Here is a 20,010-nt window from a genome sequence, read left to right as displayed (position 1 = left end):
TGCTCAGACAAGCAGGATCCAACATGGGGCTGAGATGATTTTGCCATTGCTTTCCACCAAAACTCCATAATCGTTGCAGCCCCTTTCTTAAAACACATTCCCCAAAAGAAGGAGCAGGTGAGCATGGGTCATGGGAATTGACTGCATGTAGCAAAGATCTGGGGCAAAGGCTCTTCTTGGAAGTGTGCACACCTTCCCCCAGCATCAGTGAGACAATCCGTGGAGAAATCTTCCAGAGACACTCAGGCCAGGTCAATCAAATCTAACATCTTCCCTTAAAAAGAGACAAGTGACTGTTTTGCTAAGGGCTAAATCAAATAATGAGGCATTTTGCTCAACAGCTTCCAACCTTTGGTCCTCAGGAGCTTATCGATGAGTTTGTGGGATTTTGTGAGTCAGTGAAAAGCAAGTCCATATCTGCTTTACATTCAGTCTTTCAAATGGGATCCTTATATGCCAGAAACTTGAGAAAGCCACAGATCAGAGAAGTTTGAAAACTAGTCAAGAGTGTATATTTGACTATTGTAGTAACTCTTTGGTCCCTGAAAGACCTAATGTTTGTTCACAACGAAACCTGTGTGGTGAACTGGGTATTGCTGGAGCCCACGGGGCTGTGAAGCCTGATTTATGCATGCCCATCACGGAGGAGGTCTATCTGCCTGTGTTTGCTGAATCAGACCATTGCTTTGAGCGGTGCCAGGTGAAATGATGGATTCGGTGGGAATTGTACACCGTTCCTCTGAGGAATCAGCTGGTACAGTCTGACAGCGCTGCTTGCTTGAGGAACAAGTAGAAGGAGCAATGGGGGATGGAAAACGGTGAAGGGAAAAACAAATAGGGGTCTTTCCCCTTGGCAAAAATTTCAATTCCGTAGAAACTTTCTGGTTAGTCAGATTAAAATTAGGGATGAAGGGAGAGATTTCTTTAGAATGTTTGCAAAAATTTGTTTTTCCCTGGCATTTTCCCAACTGCTGTCTATTGAGAGCACCGGTCACAGGAGAGTGGGGATGTGTGAGGAAGTGGAGTGGGGGTGGCTGAAATCGGATGGATAACGATTGAGATTAAAAGACGTAGAAGAGTGGTTTCCAAGAGGCAAGAGCTGGACAGTGGCAGTTCCCTCAGCTTTAGGGATGTGAACGTGGAGACGAAGGGGAAAAGCCAGGAGGGGGATAGACAAAAATCTAAGAATTAACGCATTTTGTTCGTGAGATATTTTAACAGCTGGTCCTCCAAGACTAATGTCAGGCTCCCATTTCGGTTATTCCTTCTTTTCACTATTTGCTCTTCTCTGTCTCTGTTTTGTTTTTTTTTTTTCACCTGTGCTTCATGTAGTTTCTCTGTGGCTATGCATCCAGCACATTTGGCCAGTCGCCCACACCCACACCAAAGGTAAACTGAATACATGATTTCCTCTGTTGTATATTCACCTCTTTTTGGCGAGGATTGTGCTTTGCTCTTGTCAGTTTATTCCTCTTCCTGCACTATCTATAGAGGATCCATTTCAAGTGAGCGATGTGACGGAGAGCATTTTTATGGCTTGTTGAATAGATACAGGTGTATGACTGTGTCATTTGTTTCTAGGATTCAACTCAGAAGAGCTTTGTAATGATGGGAATTTGGTTTGGATAAAATCAGAACCAGCCCGAGCCAAAGTTTTGAGGATTTTTTCTGATATTCGAATCATTTTAATTAACTTCAGATGGATCATCTGTGGGATTTGGCTGTTGTTTATCATGGTGCCACCATTGGCTTCAGTGGGACATTATTCCTCCATGCAACTGCAAATCTGGCCCTGTTTTGCCCTTCCTGGGGCAGGAAGCTGACAGTTCATGTGTGACGAGAGACTCCTGGATGGCATTTCTGGGTTGCTTGGAAATGCCATCGTTCTCGGGAGGGGTTAGGTCTTGTTCAGGAGAGAGCTCAAATCCAAGCCTTCAATGACACAGTTAATATTGATCTTTGCCGTGATCATCCAAACAGGCTCTTGGCACCTTTTTTAGGTCTTTTCTGTTGAATCTCATCTCCTGACTGGTTCTGATGGCTTCCCAAACCTTTCTTGCTAGATATTTGGTCATAGGGTAGCATATTGCGTGCTAAAAGTTTTGTGAAGTTAGCTTTGCGACTCTGCTCACATTTCCATTATAAGCTTTCGATAGCCAGAGGATTATGTTAGAGATGGACCTGACTTTCAAAATTCAAACCCTTGCATGGGACTGAATTTCAACCCTTCTTACCTCTGCAGTGTCTCGGGGTGTTTGGACTTGGAATTCCAATGAGGGGGATCTGACCCAAAATGACCCAAAGTCATTCATTGCAGAGCTGGACTCCTTCCCCTCCATATCATTGCAAATTGTTTGGATTGCAACATCTCATTGGTCCCTGCTCTAGAGTTGTAGCAATGCCACACACCAAAACAAAAAAAAAAAAAATCCTTCCTGAGTTAGGATGTGGTGGGATTAAATTGGGCAAAACCTGTCAGAAATGCCCAGGCCAGTCTTTTTCTCTGAAGACAACAACAGGAGATACAGGGAAATGGGAGACGTAATACTGATGATTTCTCTGAGTTTTGTTGTTGTTATAGTTGTTCTCATAATATAGCCTCGTGTTTTGTAGGTTTTCTAATGAATAATAATTGATCATATTTGTTAGGCACCGAGGCAAGGGTGGAACAGCCAAGCCAAAAAAGATTTTCCAATTATATCAACATCAGTAAGTTTTATAAAATGGGGGTGTAGTTCAAAATAGTGATACTCGGCACTGTTATGTAGCCCATGTCAACTTTGCATCTGAAGGCACCTTCCAGACTGCACAGCCTTTAGGAGAGAGGCTGTCTCTTCACTATATGTCACTGCAGAACCTGCTGTGAGGGGGCCTCAACTTTCAGTGGTCACCTGGAGGCCACCCTAGTGACATTTCATGTAACAAAATAACAAGCAAAAAGCATCATTTTTCTCAGAATTCAGAAAAAAGGCTGAGAAACAACATGTCATATTGGCATGGCCCATTTTAGTGACCTAATAATCCTAAAGAGATGGGAGGACAGTCCTTTCTCCAGAACCTTTCCCCAAAGTATTGCTGGTGGTACATGCTTCTCTCTCCTTCCCTAACTCACCTTAAGTAATTCACCTTTCTGCATTTCCACCGAAGCAGGTCGCCATCTCCCCGGCAGACCTAGTGCCGAGCACGGCGATCCTGGTGCACCGTGCAGCCTTCTCCTTACAGTGGGAGGAGAAGGTGCAGAGGGACAGCAGGAGTAACTCCTGCCGTTTCTGGCTCAGTGACATTTCTCCTTATACCTGCCTTTCTCATTGCTTCTGTTTACTTGGTTTGAACGTTACAAAGAAAAAAACCTGGTGATTGCCCTAGCTGGAAATCTGGGTCTGTATTAAGACCATCCTACTTAACATAACTTTGTGTCTCCCTTAACCCACTGAACCCACAGGGTGCAGATAGGCTGAACTGGTTATTGCTTTCTCAGCCCTGGACACATGATAGGTACCTAAATGTGTCCGAGACACCAAAGGAAGGAGTCTTAATACGTCCTAGAGACTTTACAGCTTCACAGAGATGCTGGGAAATGTCCTGATGCTTCAGCTGTGCCACTGGGAATCTTGGGCACCCCATGCTGGCAGAACATCCCCTTGTGTCCTGATGACGATATTCTGCCTTGACTTTTGTCTTTATGTTACCGCAAGCAACCACGCACGTCTCTGCACCTCTAAAGCCAGACTGGCTTGAGGTGACAGAAAGAGGTGGCATTGAAGCATTGTCTGAATGTCATGCTGGTCTGCACATCCTTCTGAACTTCTCTTTTGAGATGGTCCTTCTCTGTAAATCATGGAATTCTCTTCTTTCTCTTATTTTTCTCTTCTGCTTTTTTTTCCTTTGATGCTGAGCACAGGCTGAGTGATTACTCAATGCCCCAATCTGGGCTACAGCACCTGTGAATCCTGCTCGTCCTTCCCCGTGACACACAGGTCACGTCCTCCCGTGTGCTAGACTCTGTATGGACACCAGTGAAGAGATAGTCCCAAAGAGGCTACAGTCTCAGTTTGAAAGCTAAGACATGTCTGACCAGGAGAAAAGCAGAATATATTCAGCTCTTTCTTCTTCAGGCTATGGGGACTGGGTCTGTTTTGAGCTAAAAAATGCTCCTCATCTGCAGTAAAACCTGGATTTTCAGTGCCTCGCTAGGCTGTGTTGGCAGGCTGCTCCACTCATTTTTTTGGGGCCATTTTGTTGCAATAAGGGGAGTGGTGTGATTCTCCCCACGCTGGTGCTGAGGTGAGGTGAGGTGGGAGGAACCGTGATGACTTCAGTGGTGTCACCCTGTCCCTGCAAGAGGAGGCTGATGCAAAGCACTCGCCTGAGATTCCGTTGCGTAGCTGAGAGCTTGGTTAGTGCCCATGTGGCTGGTGCCCACCATCCGAGGGGTCTGTGCACAAATGTCAGGCCCAGGAAGCACGCGAATGGCTGGGGTGGTGCAGTCTTGACAGGAGGAGCCCAGACTGCTCTGACAATTTGGATAGGAAGACAAGCTGCTTTCTGGCTGCTGTCCCTTCCCTCCAGCCCCTCCCAGCAAAAAGCTCTCAGGTGTAAGGATGGAGATGGCACCACTGCCTTTTACCAGATCTGGATGCGTGCGCGGAAGAAATGCAAGGCATCAACAATCTAGAGAGGCAGGATCTGCTGTCTGGGAGCAAACCACTCACGCGTCCCCTTGTAGACCCTTGTGTACAAAGTCTTCCACCCTTCCTACCACCTCAGCTGAAAAAGACCTCTCCCAGCCAAGCCCAAATTGACAAACATGGCTAACATGCAGTTGCTTCCAACCTCCAGCCCTGCTCCTGCATCTGTTGCCGCTTCTAACTCCTGTGGCTATCCTTTCACATTGCACGGGGGGGACCCCTGGCACATAATTAGCAAAGTGATAAGACTACATTAATCAAAGCTATCCAAACCAGGATTCTTGCTGAAACAACCTATTCCTCATCAAATCTGTGACAGAATGTGAGCACCAGACTCTACAATGCTCTGCAGGTCGCAGCTGCGTCCGTTAATTACTCTAGATTCGTTAACAGTTTGTCCTTTGGGGGAGGATTTTGCTGGGAGAGATCACTGATAGCCCCCTGCCAAGCTCTCCTGGACAAGCGGGCCAGGTTTTTCTGGTGTGTGGATGAGCTGGGTTTTCTCTTGTTGGAATTCCATGATGACTTTGTGTTTGTGTTGATTGGGTTTGTCTCATCATCGTATCCAACCTGATCTGTGCAAATTCCCTGCCCGTGGCAGGGGTGTTGGACTAGATGATATTTATAGTCCCTTCCAACCCAAACCATTCTGTGATTCTATGAAATTCCTCAGTTTTGGGGGGGTGGGGATGTTATCTGACAGGTTATTAGTGCCATACAATGAAGCACACGTAAAGGTTTTAGCAAAAGTAGAAATAAAACTCACCACCTTGCAAAACAAAGCAGCAAGGCCAGTGCAAATGGGGACTTTGTGACTCCATGCATGGCTTGACCACCTGCAAAGAAGAGGATGTTTGGAGGAAATGTGCATTAAAATCCTGCTGAAATCCTCCCTTTTGGAAATCCCTGGCTATCAGGTCATGTCACAGTTTGCCCTATTTTTGATTCGGAGGGAGTTGCATCCTGGTGCCCAGCGCTTCCTCCAACCCACCAGCAGTACTCGCTGCCCCACAAAGGCTCTCTGAACACCAGACCCTATGAGACACACAGCACCACTGCGGCTGAGGTGTAATAGTGATTGACACATAAAATGAGCTGGGGGCTTCATTTCGTTTGGAGCTAGTCTGACAAGGTTCTCCCAGGGCAGGGAGAAGGGGCTATTGAGGGAAACCACTCCATTCTGCTTTAGAAACACTTGCCCCAAGCTGGAGATTGGATTATTAATTTAACCAAGGGAGCTAAAACAAGCAAAATACTTAAAATCATCCTGATTCACCCTAAATACCCACCTCATTTGGTCTAGTTAATATTCATTTCCAAACACAACTCAAATCTTCCCTGTAGTACAAGCTGAGGAATATCGACCTTACCAGCAGTTTCTGGAGCTGTTGCAGTCACCCTGCAGTGAATGTGCCCCTGGCTTGTTTTTCACCCTACATGGGTCTCTGGTCCTACACTCCAGGGAGCAGGAGAGGCTCAGCCTGACATGAGGAACCACATCAGTGGGGTTGGCATGACTGTGCTGCGATGCATGGGGTCAGGGAAGCCCAAGATATTCCCAAGGAGCATCCCTGGGCAAATGCATCGCCCCAAGCTGCAATACAGAGGTATTTTTATGGCCCAGAAGGGGCTGTTTGCTCTCACGGGCAGATCTTCCTCACATCTCTGCATAGGGCAGTTGGGATTGCCAGTCACACAGGGAAATTTTAGCAGCAGAAATTAAATTATGGCACTTTTCCTCCCTGGGTAGAGGCATATGGAGCAGGTTGCCAGAGTCCGGCCATGGCAAGCTCATCGGCTCTGCCCTGCCCCTCTCCTGCTGCAACGCTCAACCACCTCTGGCCCTGCTCCCTCCTCCGGCCCCGGCTGTCGCGGGAGGTTCCCGGGGACATGGCTGGAGGGGAAAGGCACTGTTATCTTTTCATTTCCTGAGCCCACTCCGCTGCGGTTTTGCAGGGAGCAGAGACAAGGAAGCGCTCACCGACGCTCAGCAGCCAGTTCAAGCGGTCCCTGGAGCTGTTGATGAGGACTCTCAGCGTGTGCCAGCCCTTTTTTGTCCGCTGCATCAAGCCCAATGAGTACAAGAAGCCCATGGTAAGTCCTGCTTTTCTCTCCTGGTTGCTTTTCGTACAGGACTGCCCGCAGGGTCACTCTGCCCTGGAGCTAATGGCAAAACTCCTTTGGGTGTCAGTGGAGCCAGGATTGACCCTGGGTGCTTAGAAAACCAACCCACAGCCTGTTTTGCAAGCAAGGGAGTCACCAAAGGGTTGGAAATCAGGCATTTGCTTTGCGAGCCAACAGCACCCCAAAACTTTTTGCAGAGGGGAGCTCCTGCCCCTGCCTTTCTTCCCAAGGACAACCTCGAGGAATTCACCCTGCAGCCATTTCTCCTATAGGAAATGCCTCTGAATTTCCATAGGGGGTAGGCGCCTCCCTGCCAGAGCTTTAGGCTGAGCTGTAGGGCCCTGGGTTTAGTCCTATGACAGGGTTCAATGTTTCCTAAAAGCGATTCCCCTTCCTATGGGTGTTTTCTACAAAATCTTTGCTCCCAAGGGATCTCATTCGGTTTCACCCCTGTTTGATCCTCTCAACTGCTTTTTTTTTTTGCACCAATTGTGAAAGCACCATTATAAAAGCAGAGAAAAAAGAGGCAAAATAGCACGGAGGAAAGGTGAGAGGAATTATTTTGATCTGATTCCCAGGGACTTGATTCAAAAGCAACGAACACTCTGGGGACAAACTTTAAGGAACAAATGAAAGGGAAGGAGGCGGCTGTAAATCCCCCTGACCACAAACTGCCCACAGAGGGGACTCCGAGTTTTGCAGCGAAAGGTAGACAATAAGGCGGGTGCTGAACGCCCCGATCCCACTGTCAGCACCTTGCAGGATTGTACCCTGGTGCTGTTAGCAATCACTGTTAGCTGCTCACCACTCAATAATGATACTGCTTGGGGAGGAAGAGCTTTATTTAATTATAATTTCAGCTATTTGTTTCTGTGAATCATTTTGCCCGTGCCTTTGCACTTCAGTAGAGTTAATCTAGCCAGAACTGGAGCTTTATCTAAAGTCAGTGTCTGCTATCAAAGCTCAGCTGGGTGCAAAAAAGCACAAAATACTGAATTTCAGAGCTGTTACATACAAGCAGTGTTTGTTTGAAACTTACTTTTGCTGTTCAGTGAACCTAATATGATGCAGGGCGAAAGGTTTGGTGGCTCTCTCAGAGCAGTTTACTATGCCCTTATCCTGGTTTTGGTGAGCATAAAAAGGGACCTAATAGCATGTTAATGGAACACTTTGGGTAAATATTTAACAATATGTCTGATCTGAGATTATCATCTCAGCTGAGATCAAAACAAGAGCTTCTTTAAAAACATGGGTGATGTTGAGAAATAGATGTACGTCCTGAACTGAAGTTAACAAATTATTCCCAATGCCCTGATTTTGAGCTGCTTTTACACCTGGATGTCTGGGATTTGGTCTGGCATTTTGTGTCCTGCGTAGGAAGTCTGTATTTCATCAGCTCTTGCAAGCGCTAAGCCAGAAGTCTCTGTCCCGTTTATCTACAAAACTTCCAGCGGGACATAAAAACAGCTATAAGTTTGAAAGAAACGGACAAAGAGAAATTAATCTCCCCATTAAAGTAATGAGTGGATGAGCTAACACTGAATCAGAGACTGTAGTGCTATATGATATGAAATGTGATTTCTTGCTGAATTTATTTTTGGCCTTGGTTTAATAATACAAAGGAAAAAAAAAAATCCCAGATAATGGTACACAGAGCTGTGCAGGGTGACTGCAAAAGAGAACATTTTCTGGGAGTTCATTTTCTGTCCCTGGCTTTGAAGGAAAGTGTACTGATAGTGATAGGAAATGGGATAGTGGGAAGCGAAAGGTCAGTGGAAAGCCCTGACTGTTTGTTACTTTATGTTTTAAAACTTTTGCTTCCTTCTAAAATGTGCTTTGGGCAGAAAAAAAATTGTTCGCATCACGATGCTGGCTGGAGTTCTCTAGGTCTGTACACCGTCCCACGCTGCTGTTTCTGAGCATTGCTCTGTTGTTCTGATTAGTCCAAGAGAAATGTGTGGGATGAATTAGGCAACAAACCGTGCAAATAAAGTCAAAACTGTCTCCAGCAGTCTGTGCCTCATCAGGCCCTGATGCCAGGAGCGCATAGTTGCCCATATGTGCAATGAACTAACCCTGCAAACTCTGGAGGGTTATTTGCAAGCCCACAACCGCTCACATACCCTTCTGCTTCGTGGCAGGGGGAGACAGAGGAACACACACCTCTTTCCTCTGCACCTTTCTTGTCCCCAGTACCCACTTTAGATGGGGACAGCTTGAGACCAAATCTGGATGATGCTACTTTCTGCCTTTTCCTCGCTCATCTGTTGTCTTCTCCTGGGATCAGGATCTGTCTCACTTCACTCCAGCCCTTTCATGGTTAAGTGGCTGCTATGAGCTAGTCAAAAAGCTCCCTCCAGGGATGGGGAGATGGGTGCATTCACAGGGCAGATCCTCCTGTGCCAGGAGATGCATCTGAGATACAGGGATATCTTGAGATAGGCACACACCTATCTCTCCTCACTCACTCCAGGGAGAGCCTAGGTGACTCACATTTTAGATGCTCATATCTGTACATGCACAGATGCTCACATTTTAGACAGCTGAAGGGAGGGCAGATGAATTACACCCTGGCAGTAACTCTTTGGCCCCGGCTGGGGTTTACTGTCCTGACTTTCTGTGGTATGCCAGCACCACACCACGTCTGCCTTTATTTTACACTTGGGTTTACAAAATTTACATTTTTTGGATGCTCCCAGCAGACAACATCAGGCTGCAAGAGGGTGCACTCAGGGGCTCCAGGATCCTCCTCAATGCACTAAAGCCCTGAGCCAACAGCAGGGATTTTCCTGAACCTCCCTTTCCTTCAGCAGATCTGCCCATCTAGCAGCACCACTCACTATCCACCCAGAGGAGCCCAAAGCAAGGGAGAGCAGCCAGGTTTATTAGCAAACATCTGCAAGGACTGGGTTACCTAAGTCTGCTGTCTGGCCTTGAAACTGTCCGTTGCTTGTCAGGAGCAGCCATGGATGCTGGTCTGAGATTTGTCCTTTCCCTAAAACCCTCTGCTGGTCTCAGTTCTGACCTGTTCATTTTAAGCTCCTCAGATGTCCTCCTGGGTACAGGGTGGTTTGATGGTAACAGGCTTATCTCAGGGCCTCAGCATCTCCAAGGCTGCACGCTTCCTTTATGTGACTTTGGGGTGTCACCTACCCTAAGATCAACTGGTGTAGGCACCCTAAGACCTTTGAGTGTCTGAGCCTTCGCTGATATGGTCCACTGCTTCCCCTACCTGCAAAACGGTACTGCCCTGCCTGCACAGGAGTGCAGATCACGCTGGTACAGCTCAGAGCAGCGGTCAGAAGTTAATGACCATGAGTGGTCATTGCGAGGGTGACTGTACGGCTTGACCCTTGTAGATGCGGCATCACTGCCCATTTTCCCAAGGTGATGTTCACCGTTGCATTGTGCTCTCCAGTTCTCCTCTCAGTCCTTTGTGTGATGCGTAGGACACATCCAGCCTTGCAAGTGGGAATTACAGAAATGGAGTGAGTCAAACACACTCAGCAGTTCATAGGATCAGGCCCATGACACCCAACAGTCCTATGGCCTTGGGTCCACCAAGTGAAGGATTTGGGTGGATGCCTGACTTGGTTGCCCTACACATCTTCAGAGTCCCCACTCTCTTACGGCCAGTCCAGGCCAAGATGTTCAATCAAACCACCATGTCCTGTAACCTCCCCAGCTGTTTGACCGGGAGCTGTGCGTCCGTCAGCTGAGGTATTCGGGGATGATGGAGACCATCCGGATCCGCCGGGCCGGCTACCCCATCCGCTACACATTTGTGGAGTTTGTGGACCGGTACCGGGTGCTTATGCCCGGGGTGAAGCCAGCATACAAGCAGGTGAGCATCTTCTTCCACAGGTAATGATTGCTGTCTGCTGGGCTCTCCAGAGATATTTATGGGGTGTGTGTCCTCTCCAAAAGCAATTATGCAACATTTGATCCCCAGGTGTTACAGCGGTGCTCTGGGCTTTCCAAGCAAAGGAAAAATGGTTACAGGGCTGGCAGGGACAGGGAGCCTGGAACTGAGAACCAGAAAGAGTCCCCATTGGGCTTGGGAGGAGCAATGGGTGAGGCTGGTCCTGGTGAATCCCACTCCCTCTCCCACCAGGGCGACCTGCGTGGGACGTGCCAGCGCATTGCCGAAGCGGTGCTCGGGAAGGATGATGACTGGCAGATCGGCAAGACAAAGATATTCCTGAAGGTAGCTGGTTCTCCACATCCCCCTTGCCATCTGGGACCCTTGCTTGTGAAGGGGTTTCCTACCATCCCCTTTTCATCGCCAGACGTGACCCTTTCCCATGGTTTCTGGGCTGGCGTGGCAGTGGGTAGAACCTGGGCCAAGGCAGGATATTTGGGGCCGGTTTAGGAAGCGGTGGGCAGGAGGAAGTCCTGACACTCTGCCAGCACTGGTGCATGCACATACCGATACGGACACAGAAATAGTCACATACAGCGCACGACCTTTTCCCTCCTGGGCTGAGCCACTCAACCTCATCTCCTGCCTTCACCCAAAAAGCACAGCAGCAGAAGGGATGTCCATGCAAAGCCCTGCAGAGAGAGGGACCGAGAGCACAACAGGCTCGCTTTGCTTTCAGCATGTCCTTGCGCAACCCAAGACGTGCCTACAGCTTCCCTTTCTGCATCAGTCCAGCTGACACAGAGCAGCCCAACGTTGCAGGTCCCCTGCAGCCCCATTCGCACTCATCTCTCCTTACAAACCCATTCCTGTGTTGCTCTGGGAAGATGAGGCTGAGCTGGCCGGGAACCAGGCTGGAAGCAAAGGCTTCTCTCGAGCAAAAATCTCAGCGGTAAACCCTGACCGCTTATATCTAAATTCACCCCCAACCCCATCGCCAGTGTGAACACCCCTATCTCTTCCCTAGAAGCTGTTCCCACTAATCGCTCTTTCCAGAGCCTGTTATCAAGATCTCGCAGCTGTCAGGGCAGGAAACGGAGAAATTGGGAGGCCCCGAGGGGCCACGTGAGGTCAAGCAAAGCAGGAAACGTGTGGAGCTGCCTCTGCTGCACCCAGCGCGGCGGGGCTCAGCGTGCCGCAACTGGGAAAGAAAGCCGAGTTACAACAGCGTGGGAGGGATCAGTAGAAAGCTTGGACTGGTGCATTTGAAAGCCTCAGGGCAAGGAAATTCAGTGTTTCAGGGAGCTGTTTTGTCCTTAGAGTATGGAAGCATTTCAGCCTTGGATAGAGGGAGCGATGGGACCCAAGCAGCCTGGAGTTTATTCCCAAACCTCTCCAGTGCTCCCAGGAACTGCTCCCACGGCTGACAGCACTAGCAGGGAGCTCTGCATGGAAGGGCAATGTAATCTGGTTGTTTTCAGACTATAAAGTATTGCATATGCAGCTTCTGGATGCTCTGGTTCATTTGGAAATGAAGGCAGTAGATCACTAGGGTTTATGTTAGGATTTCCCCAGTGGGTAGGTGGGGTGATACTTGGGATGTAAAATGTCCCAAGAGTTTATTTTGGACATCTCCTCTGGGGAAGGGCCTCGTACCACCCTTCCTGCCACATGTCAGGGAGATGGAGAGCTTGAGACATGGGTGCTGTGTCGCTTCCTCCCACAGGACCACCACGACATGCTGCTGGAGATTGAGAGAGACAAGGCCATCACGGACAAAGTCATCCTCATCCAGAAGGTGGTCCGTGGGTTTAAAGACAGGTAGGTGTGCCCAGGCGGCCAAGAAGGCCAATGGCATCCTGGCCTGTATCAGAAATAGTGTGGCCAGCAGGAGTAGGGAAGTGATCGTGCCCCTGTACTCGGCACTGGTGAGGCCGCACCTCGAATACTGTGTTCAGTTTTGGGCCCCTCACTCCAAGAAGGACGTGGAGGTGCTGGAGCGTGTCCAGAGAAGGGCAACGAGGCTGGTGAGGGGTCTGGAGCACAAGTCTGCTGAGGAGCGGCTGAGGGAACTGGGGTTGTTTAGCCTGGAGAAAAGGAGGCTGAGGGGAGACCTCATCGCTCTCTACAACTCCCTGAAAGGAGGTTGTAGCGAGGTGGGTGTTGGTCTCTTCTCCCAAGTGACAAGCGATAGGACGAGAGGAAATGGCCTCAAGTTGTGCCAGGGGAGGTTTAGATTGGACATGAGGAAAAATTTCTGTACTGAAAGAGTGGTTAAACATTGGGACAGGCTGCCCAGGGAAGTGGTGGAGTCCCCATCCCTGGAGGTATTTAAAAGACGTGTAGATGAGGCGCTTAGGGACATGGTTTAGTGGGCATGGTGGTGTTGGGTTGATGGTTGGACTCGATGATCTTAGAGGTCTTTTCCAACCTTAATGATTCTATGATTCTATGTGTGAGCCCCACTGCCAAATGGGAGGTGGGCTATGCGGGATGCTTCACCCAGCAAGCGGCTCCTGGAGCATGCATCACTCCCTCGGTGCCCATCTGCCCTTCCCTGCCTGCAGCCAGGAAGAGGGGAGCCCTGATGTGTTGGCGCTCAGGTGCGGCAAGTATTGGAGGAAAACAGTAGAGGAAACAAGACGAAAACTCTGTTATCTGCCTCAAACATGGACAGAATAGGACCTCCTGTCCCTGTTCAGTGCTGTCTTCAAGGGAGCTGATGTTTGCTATGACAATGCAGCAGTGGGACTCTGAGCCCGCTGAAGGCAACGCTAAGCCTCCAGCCTATGGGGATCCCCACAAGAATGCAATGGGACCACTGGGTCATCCACTGTGACTAACGTTGCTCTCCCCAAAGCTCAAGGGGTTCAGGACTCTTCCCTTTGCAACCCAGTTGCCAGACTTGGGAGGAGGGCAGGTAGCCCATGGGGAGGTCATGGCACAGTTGTGGAAGAGGGGGAGCAACAACCAAGGACAAGCTTCACCCACGGAGGAGGGACAGCTCCTGGGGCTTTGTGCTCTTTGACTGTCTGAGCCATGGCTGTGACTCGGGTTGTGTCTTACGCTTTGCAGAAAGGGCACATGCTAAATAACTCGGCAATCTTTCCCACCGTAATCCTAGCAAGACCCCCAAGCCCTTCCAACATGATTCTCTCCGAGGTGTCTACAGGTAGAATCAGGCCAGGCTAAAAAGGATGGGAGGAGCAGATGGGGGTAGCCGGGTGGTGTTGCTGAAGTTTGCTCTTGATCATTTGGGTGAGATTGAATCCGTTCTCAGGTGCTAGGATTGAAATGGGGAGAGCAGGCAGGGAAGAGATTTCAGATGTGAGAGGAAGGTGCAGGGTGGGGGGAAGGAGGGGACCATTCTCAGCATCTCCTGCTCTGCCCATTCCCATAACCTGGCAGAATCTGCCTGCAGAGACCTATCAGAGAGAGCCCCTACAGATCTTTTTATGAAAGCAAAGAGAGCTTGGGGAGGAGGCTTTTTCAGGCCAAAAATGCAGTGCTTACTCCACCTGGCTGCTCAGTTTCAAATCTCCAAAGAATGAGGCCCAGGAGATGATGATAACTTACGGCCAAACCGCAGAGGCAAGTGGTTGAAATGCCTTTGCAGGTCCAATTTCCTGAAAGTGAGAAATTCAGTCCTGATGATTCAGAGATACTGGCGTGGACATAACTGCAGGAAGAACTACAGTGCTGTAAGTACGGGGGTGCTTCCTCACACCCCTGCCTTCCTACCTCTTTCAGCTGGGACATACGTAAGAGTTTCCTGGCTCAAAATGCCCCACTGAGTGTAGGAGGGGGTGGGGTTGGCTTTTATCAGTTGGAACGATGAATGGAGGTTTGCTCTTGCTGCTTTGCCCTCTCATTGAAGAGAGCACCTGACTGCCTTCTAGCTGTCCTTTTCCATGTGAGTTAGCTGTCCATTGCACCAACTGGTCACTTGGGGTTTTAAAAGTCTTCCCCTAGTTTCCAGGTGACTGAAAACTCAAGAGCAGCTTCCTCTGAAAAACAGACTCCATCTCCGGGTGGGACCGTATCTGAGTTTCTGCCCAACCCAGTCCGTGGCCCTCTTCTCTCCCTGTCCCAGCTGGCTCTGACCCAATAGCAGGTCACTTGGGAAGTGTGTTGGGGTCTAAAGTGTCTCAATATCATCCTCCAAGCCTGCAACTTGATAGGAACAGCCATTTCCAGGCTGGTCAGGATGCTGCCTCCTGCCATGAAACAGCACCTTGACTGTGCAGGAGGTCTGCAGATGCTGGACCTCCATGGAAGCAACCCTCATGGCTTGGGGCTACCTTCAGATGACCAACCAGACCTCCTGAGGCCTCTCAAGGGCAGAAACTCTGGAGGACTCAGTGGGGAAGAAACTGCCTTTGTCCTTCCTGGGCTTTGAATCAATGCAGCAGCCAGAGGGCTTAATTTCTCCACCCTCTTGGAGAACCTCCCTCCCGAAGGCTTGTCCTGGTGGGGGCTGATTTCAGTGGCTCTTATTTACAGCCGTGCAAGAAGGAGATTAGCAATGGAAGTCTGCTTAGGGTGGGCGAGCCCCTGGGTGGTGGGGTGGTTTCATTCTGCTCCCGCTTGCAGATGCGGATCGGCTTCCTGAGACTGCAGGCCCTCTACCGATCCCGCAAGCTCCACAAGCAGTACCACATGGCTCGCCGGCGGATCATCGAATTTCAGGCACAATGCCGGGGCTACCTGGTCCGTAGGGCTTTCCGCCACCGCCTCTGGGCTGTCCTCACCATCCAGGCATACGCCCGGGGCATGATCGCCCGAAGGTTGTATAAGCGCCTCCGGGGGGAAGTAAGTACCACGGATAAGAGGTCGGTCGTGGGAAACGGAGGTGGGGAGAGGGGAAAGAAACATCCTTCAGCATCACGTGCTTGTGGGATCGGTTTTTAAAGAGCAAAAAAGAACTTCAAAAATAAGTAGATGCCTATTCAGAAGGACTCTTGTGTTTATTCCCCCAGTATCATCGACGCCTGGAAGCAGAGAAACTTCGGCTGGCGGAAGAGGAGCGACTCCGAAAGGAGATGAGTGCCAAGAAAGCCAAAGAGGAAGCAGAAAAGAAGCACCAAGTATGTGGGGACTGATCTCTTTCTGGGGTTCTGTCTCTGTTTTCCAGGGACTAGTTTCGGTCCTTTGAGGGGGAATGCCAAACATATCTAAGGGATTTCTGCCCTGCTTGAGCAGTTTGTATTTAATTCACTAAAGTAGTCTGTGCTCTAACTAGTTTGAAGCTGCTCCAGAATTTCTGATCTGCTGCACAGGAATGCCAGAGATTATGGTTATTATTCAGTTGCTTTTCCTATTGTATAAAGGCTGAAGGGGGAACTGGGACACTGTGTGTGTGTGTGTGTGTGTGCGTGCGCGCACATTACCTGGTTGTTGTATAAAAGAAAAAAATAAGGTCAGTGAGAGTCTCTGTGCATGGACCAAACCCCCTAAACAGGCACTAAGGAGGGAGAAAATGCTATTGCTTTGTCCTTCTGCACTTAGGAAACTGAGGCATGGACATGTCACAGATTTGCTCCAAGTCACGATGCTGGTATAGTGCCCCAAGCACCGGCCAGCCTGCTTTTTTAAAGCCAGGCCCTGCAGAATTTAGCTCTTTGGAGGGAGCAGTTCAGGCATTCTACTTGTCCTCTTGCAGGCACGCCTGGCCCAGCTGGCGCGGGAAGACGCAGAGAGAGAAGTAAAGGAGAAGGAGGAAGCACGTCGGAAGAAAGAGCTCTTAGAAAAAATGGAGAAGGCTCGCAACGAGCCAGTGAATGACTCAGAAATGGTGGACAAAATGTTTGGATTCCTGGGGACGACCTCCTCCCTGCCTGGCCAGGAAGGACAGGCACCCAATGGCTTCGAGGTACTGGAGACATACACGAGCCTGGCTATCACATGAAAGGCTTTAGCAACACATTAATGATTCAGGGGAGAGTATGGCAATACAAAAAAAGTGGGTCTCTGAAGGCTTCCTTCGAGACCAGGCTCTTCTGTGTGGCCTCAGAGGGTTACCGTGCTGTGGCTGGGGACAGACAGGCAGTCTGTAGGCTTTCTCTGGGGTTACCAAATGGAGGAGAGCAGTATCACTATAAGATCATCGAGGACCTTTGAGATCTTTTCATCACGTGGTTCATCACGGCTCACAGCATTTAGCTCTTGGACACCCTTTCCCCATGCTAGGAGTGGGGCCATGCTTGTTGCTTCTCCTACTGCTCTGGGGACATTCCTGGGTACAGGCATGTCCTTCAGGACTTGGGCTTTGCATGGGCTCCAGAGTTATATTTCATGGTTTTCCCTCCAGCTGGCTTTTCCTTTTGGGATGGAAACCAGACAGACAGAAATGTCAGGCCCAAAGGGAAAGGGTAATTCAGTATCCAAAGCCATGCTGAGTGCCTGACATGTCCTTCCCCACCAGGATCTTGAGCGAGCCCAGAAGGAGCTGGAGGAAGAGGACCTGGATGCAGCATTGCCTCTCCCTGAGGAAGAGGAGGAAGATCTCTCAGAGTACAAATTTGCCAAGTTTGCCGCCACGTATTTCCAGGGCACGATGACACACACCTACATCCGCCGGCCTCTCAAGCAGCCTCTCTTGTACCATGAAGATGAAGGAGACCAGTTGGTGAGGCAGGGGATGAAAAACCTCGAGCAGGGCAGGGTGGGTTGGAGCAAGCCTGGGGAACCCTTCAGCCACAGGGCACCAGCAGTTTCCCTTTGGGATACACTGGTGCGCTCGTGGTTGGGTGGAGAACACAGCCCTCATCTGCTGCCCATGTGTCAGTAGACCCTGTCCCACCAGCACGCTTTGAGCACTGGCAAGACAATGAGCATCAGAGGGATGTAGCGTTAAAGGGGTGACTCCATCTCTGTACCTTGATATTTGTGTTAAGACAATTAACGAAATGCTCTGAGCTCAGGGCATGGACGATGAAAATTGTTGAGCGAGTACCGCTTGTAAAGCTGCTACTCGGCAGCTGGAAAAGTTGCTTCTTACCTTGTCTTATGCACCAGTGCAGAGCCAGCAGAGAAGAAACACTTGTCCTATAGCCAGCAATACAAGAGCAGAACTGTATTGAACCTGCATGGCTGTAACAAACGTTACATTGGCCATGAACTTGCCTTCACTGTGGTTCTCCTTCCCCTCTGCAGTGGGTTAGGAGCTGCCAGTCACTGCCTCTCTATCACACTGGCATCTCCTAGCCAAGAAGCAAAACCCTTGTAGGGTGCACAAACACACTCAGGATGTGTGATGAACACAGAGCCTGAATTTGTGGTCCCGGCCACCAGCCTGCCCGGCTTGCTCAGATGGGATGTATGCTGCAGGCAAAACTGTTACGTGTGACGCAGGAAAGTGTTTTATCTCCTGCAGATGTACAGAGAGAGCACAGTGGCAACCCTGATGGATTCAGCATGGCTTGACCACAATGGAGTTAATCTTTCCTTTCAAACAGGCAGCACTTGCTGTATGGATCACTATCCTCCGTTTCATGGGAGACCTCCCTGAGCCGAAATATCACACAGCCATGAGTGATGGTGGCGAGAAGATACCAGTGATGACAAAAATCTATGAGACTCTTGGGAAAAAGACCTATAAGAAAGAACTGCAGGCTCTGCAGGGAGAAGGAGAGGTAACTGCTGCAGCTGTAAAAGAGATGCTATTATTAGGTGTTGGATATTGAAATGTGTTGGAAAGAAACGACTTGTGGGGTTTGCTGCAGGCAGATTGTCAACTTTGTTTGCAATTATGCTACAAAGGGAGAATTGCCCGTGTGTCAGGTGTTGATTCTGTCCCTTCTTCTTCACAGGGATAACTGAATGTCCCCCAGCAATACAGTAAGGAAAGTGCCCTGATATCTCTCATGGGGCTTTGATCTCTCTCCTCCTCCTTGTAGGGCAGAAATACATGGGGGAGCGCAATGTCCTGTGTCGTCGGTCTCTCATTTGGGGATTCCTTTTTGATCTGCCCTGGGTCAGAAGAGGCTAAATTAAAAATGTGCCCTTAATCTTGGAGCAGGAAGTAAAGAGTTACCAGGGGATTAAGCTGTGGAAATCAAAAAAAAATCCCTATTGCATCCTCAGTGCATTCTGGGATGTCACTGGAGGACTTTATCTTAGGACCCCTCCCAGATAAGGCATTGTTCTGGATAAATCGCTGTCCATAGCGCTGATATGCTTTCATCTTTGGCAATTGCTTTATTCCATAGAACAAGGTATTACCTGGTACTGGGGTTTTCTAGGTGGCACTGTTGCATTTTCAAGAAGTTTTCTGTAGTACCATCTGGACAAGCCCCTGCATCATTTGCAGATGTGAATTAACAAATTTCCTAGTTTTTGGAGACGATGACATCATTCAGCACTTTCAGTGAATTACCTGAGAAGGAGAGTAGCCTCATCTGGATTGTAATTCTGTAAAAATATACACCAGGAATAACCTTTCATTCCTTCTACCTATCATTTCTTGCTTGTTTATTACAACAAGGTGTATTTTGGCCAATTGAGACATCAGGTAGTACAGAAGAGAAGGAAAATTTAAGCTGTCACTTTTGTCTGTGGTTACATCTGCTCTGCAGAGTGCACAACAGTGCAGAGAGATGTCTGAGCTGATCCTGAGCGTGATGATATGCAAATCCAGGTTTACAGTACCAACTTGGCTTTATAATGGATATAAACCATCACAGCTGCAGGACTCGAAGTGTTGATCTGGTATAAAATGACAGTCTTTTCAAAGCTGTTTAAATGGGGAGAGGTTAACTGGGTCAAAAAGTGACGTGATTATCCATGCCGTCTTAATCCCACAGCTGGCATAAAGTTGGTATAAAAGTAGAAAGCCAACAGTAACTTGATGAAATGTAGTCAGTGCCTGGGTCTGTCCCACATCAAATTTGTTCTGGGAGATCTGCTAGAACACAGAGCTGGTTAACGGGGTGAAACCACAATGGGTAACTACCTGTCCATGAATCCCTGGCTAGATGACTTCCAGCTCACAAACCTGCCGTGCAAACGACTCATCTCAGAGAGTGGTCTTGCTCATCTCATTTGCAATGTAGGAACAAGCCTGAATGGCATACAGCAGAACTGGGGGGACCTAGGTTGACTAGGAGTCAGCCATGTATTCAACATAAATTTTTCAGGTGTCCCCAATATGTAATTTTGATCTGGGGGAGGCTCATTTATTAGAGAGTATCTGCAAAATTCAGAGCCAGGCCTGGATTATCAGGGGGCACGGAATATGGGTCCACGCTTCTGCTTCCCACCAGCCTCTGAATTATCTCACTCTCTGCCCAGGATTAACGGTCTTTTGCAGGAGCCGGGGGGAGGCAGGGAGAGCAT

At 49.1% G+C, this 20,010-nt stretch overlaps 1 protein-coding gene across 2 annotated transcripts in view; it reads left to right on the top strand.

Annotated features, from left to right (window-relative positions):
- MYO7A (myosin VIIA) overlaps positions 1-20,010 on the top strand; it is a 108,636-nt gene that overhangs the window by 61,375 nt on the left and 27,251 nt on the right. The window contains exons 16-26 of one of the 2 annotated variants that reach the window (XM_076328471.1): positions 1,333-1,389; positions 6,645-6,782; positions 10,498-10,656; positions 10,927-11,019; positions 12,401-12,495; positions 14,291-14,375; positions 15,268-15,486; positions 15,654-15,761; positions 16,337-16,546; positions 17,099-17,302; positions 18,132-18,308. In XM_076328471.1, the coding sequence (XP_076184586.1) occupies positions 1,333-1,389; positions 6,645-6,782; positions 10,498-10,656; positions 10,927-11,019; positions 12,401-12,495; positions 14,291-14,375; positions 15,268-15,486; positions 15,654-15,761; positions 16,337-16,546; positions 17,099-17,302; positions 18,132-18,308 (1,545 nt within the window). The remainder of the gene's footprint in view (positions 1-1,332; positions 1,390-6,644; positions 6,783-10,497; positions 10,657-10,926; positions 11,020-12,400; positions 12,496-14,290; positions 14,376-15,267; positions 15,487-15,653; positions 15,762-16,336; positions 16,547-17,098; positions 17,303-18,131; positions 18,309-20,010) is intronic. The other variant, XM_076328470.1, reaches the window with a different exon arrangement.

Source organism: Aptenodytes patagonicus, chromosome 1 (assembly GCF_965638725.1).
Source record: "Aptenodytes patagonicus chromosome 1, bAptPat1.pri.cur, whole genome shotgun sequence".
In the NCBI taxonomy this organism is placed as follows: domain Eukaryota; kingdom Metazoa; phylum Chordata; class Aves; order Sphenisciformes; family Spheniscidae; genus Aptenodytes; species Aptenodytes patagonicus.
Note: the sequence above shows the minus strand (reverse complement) of the source record. Positions and strands in the feature narration are given on the sequence as shown.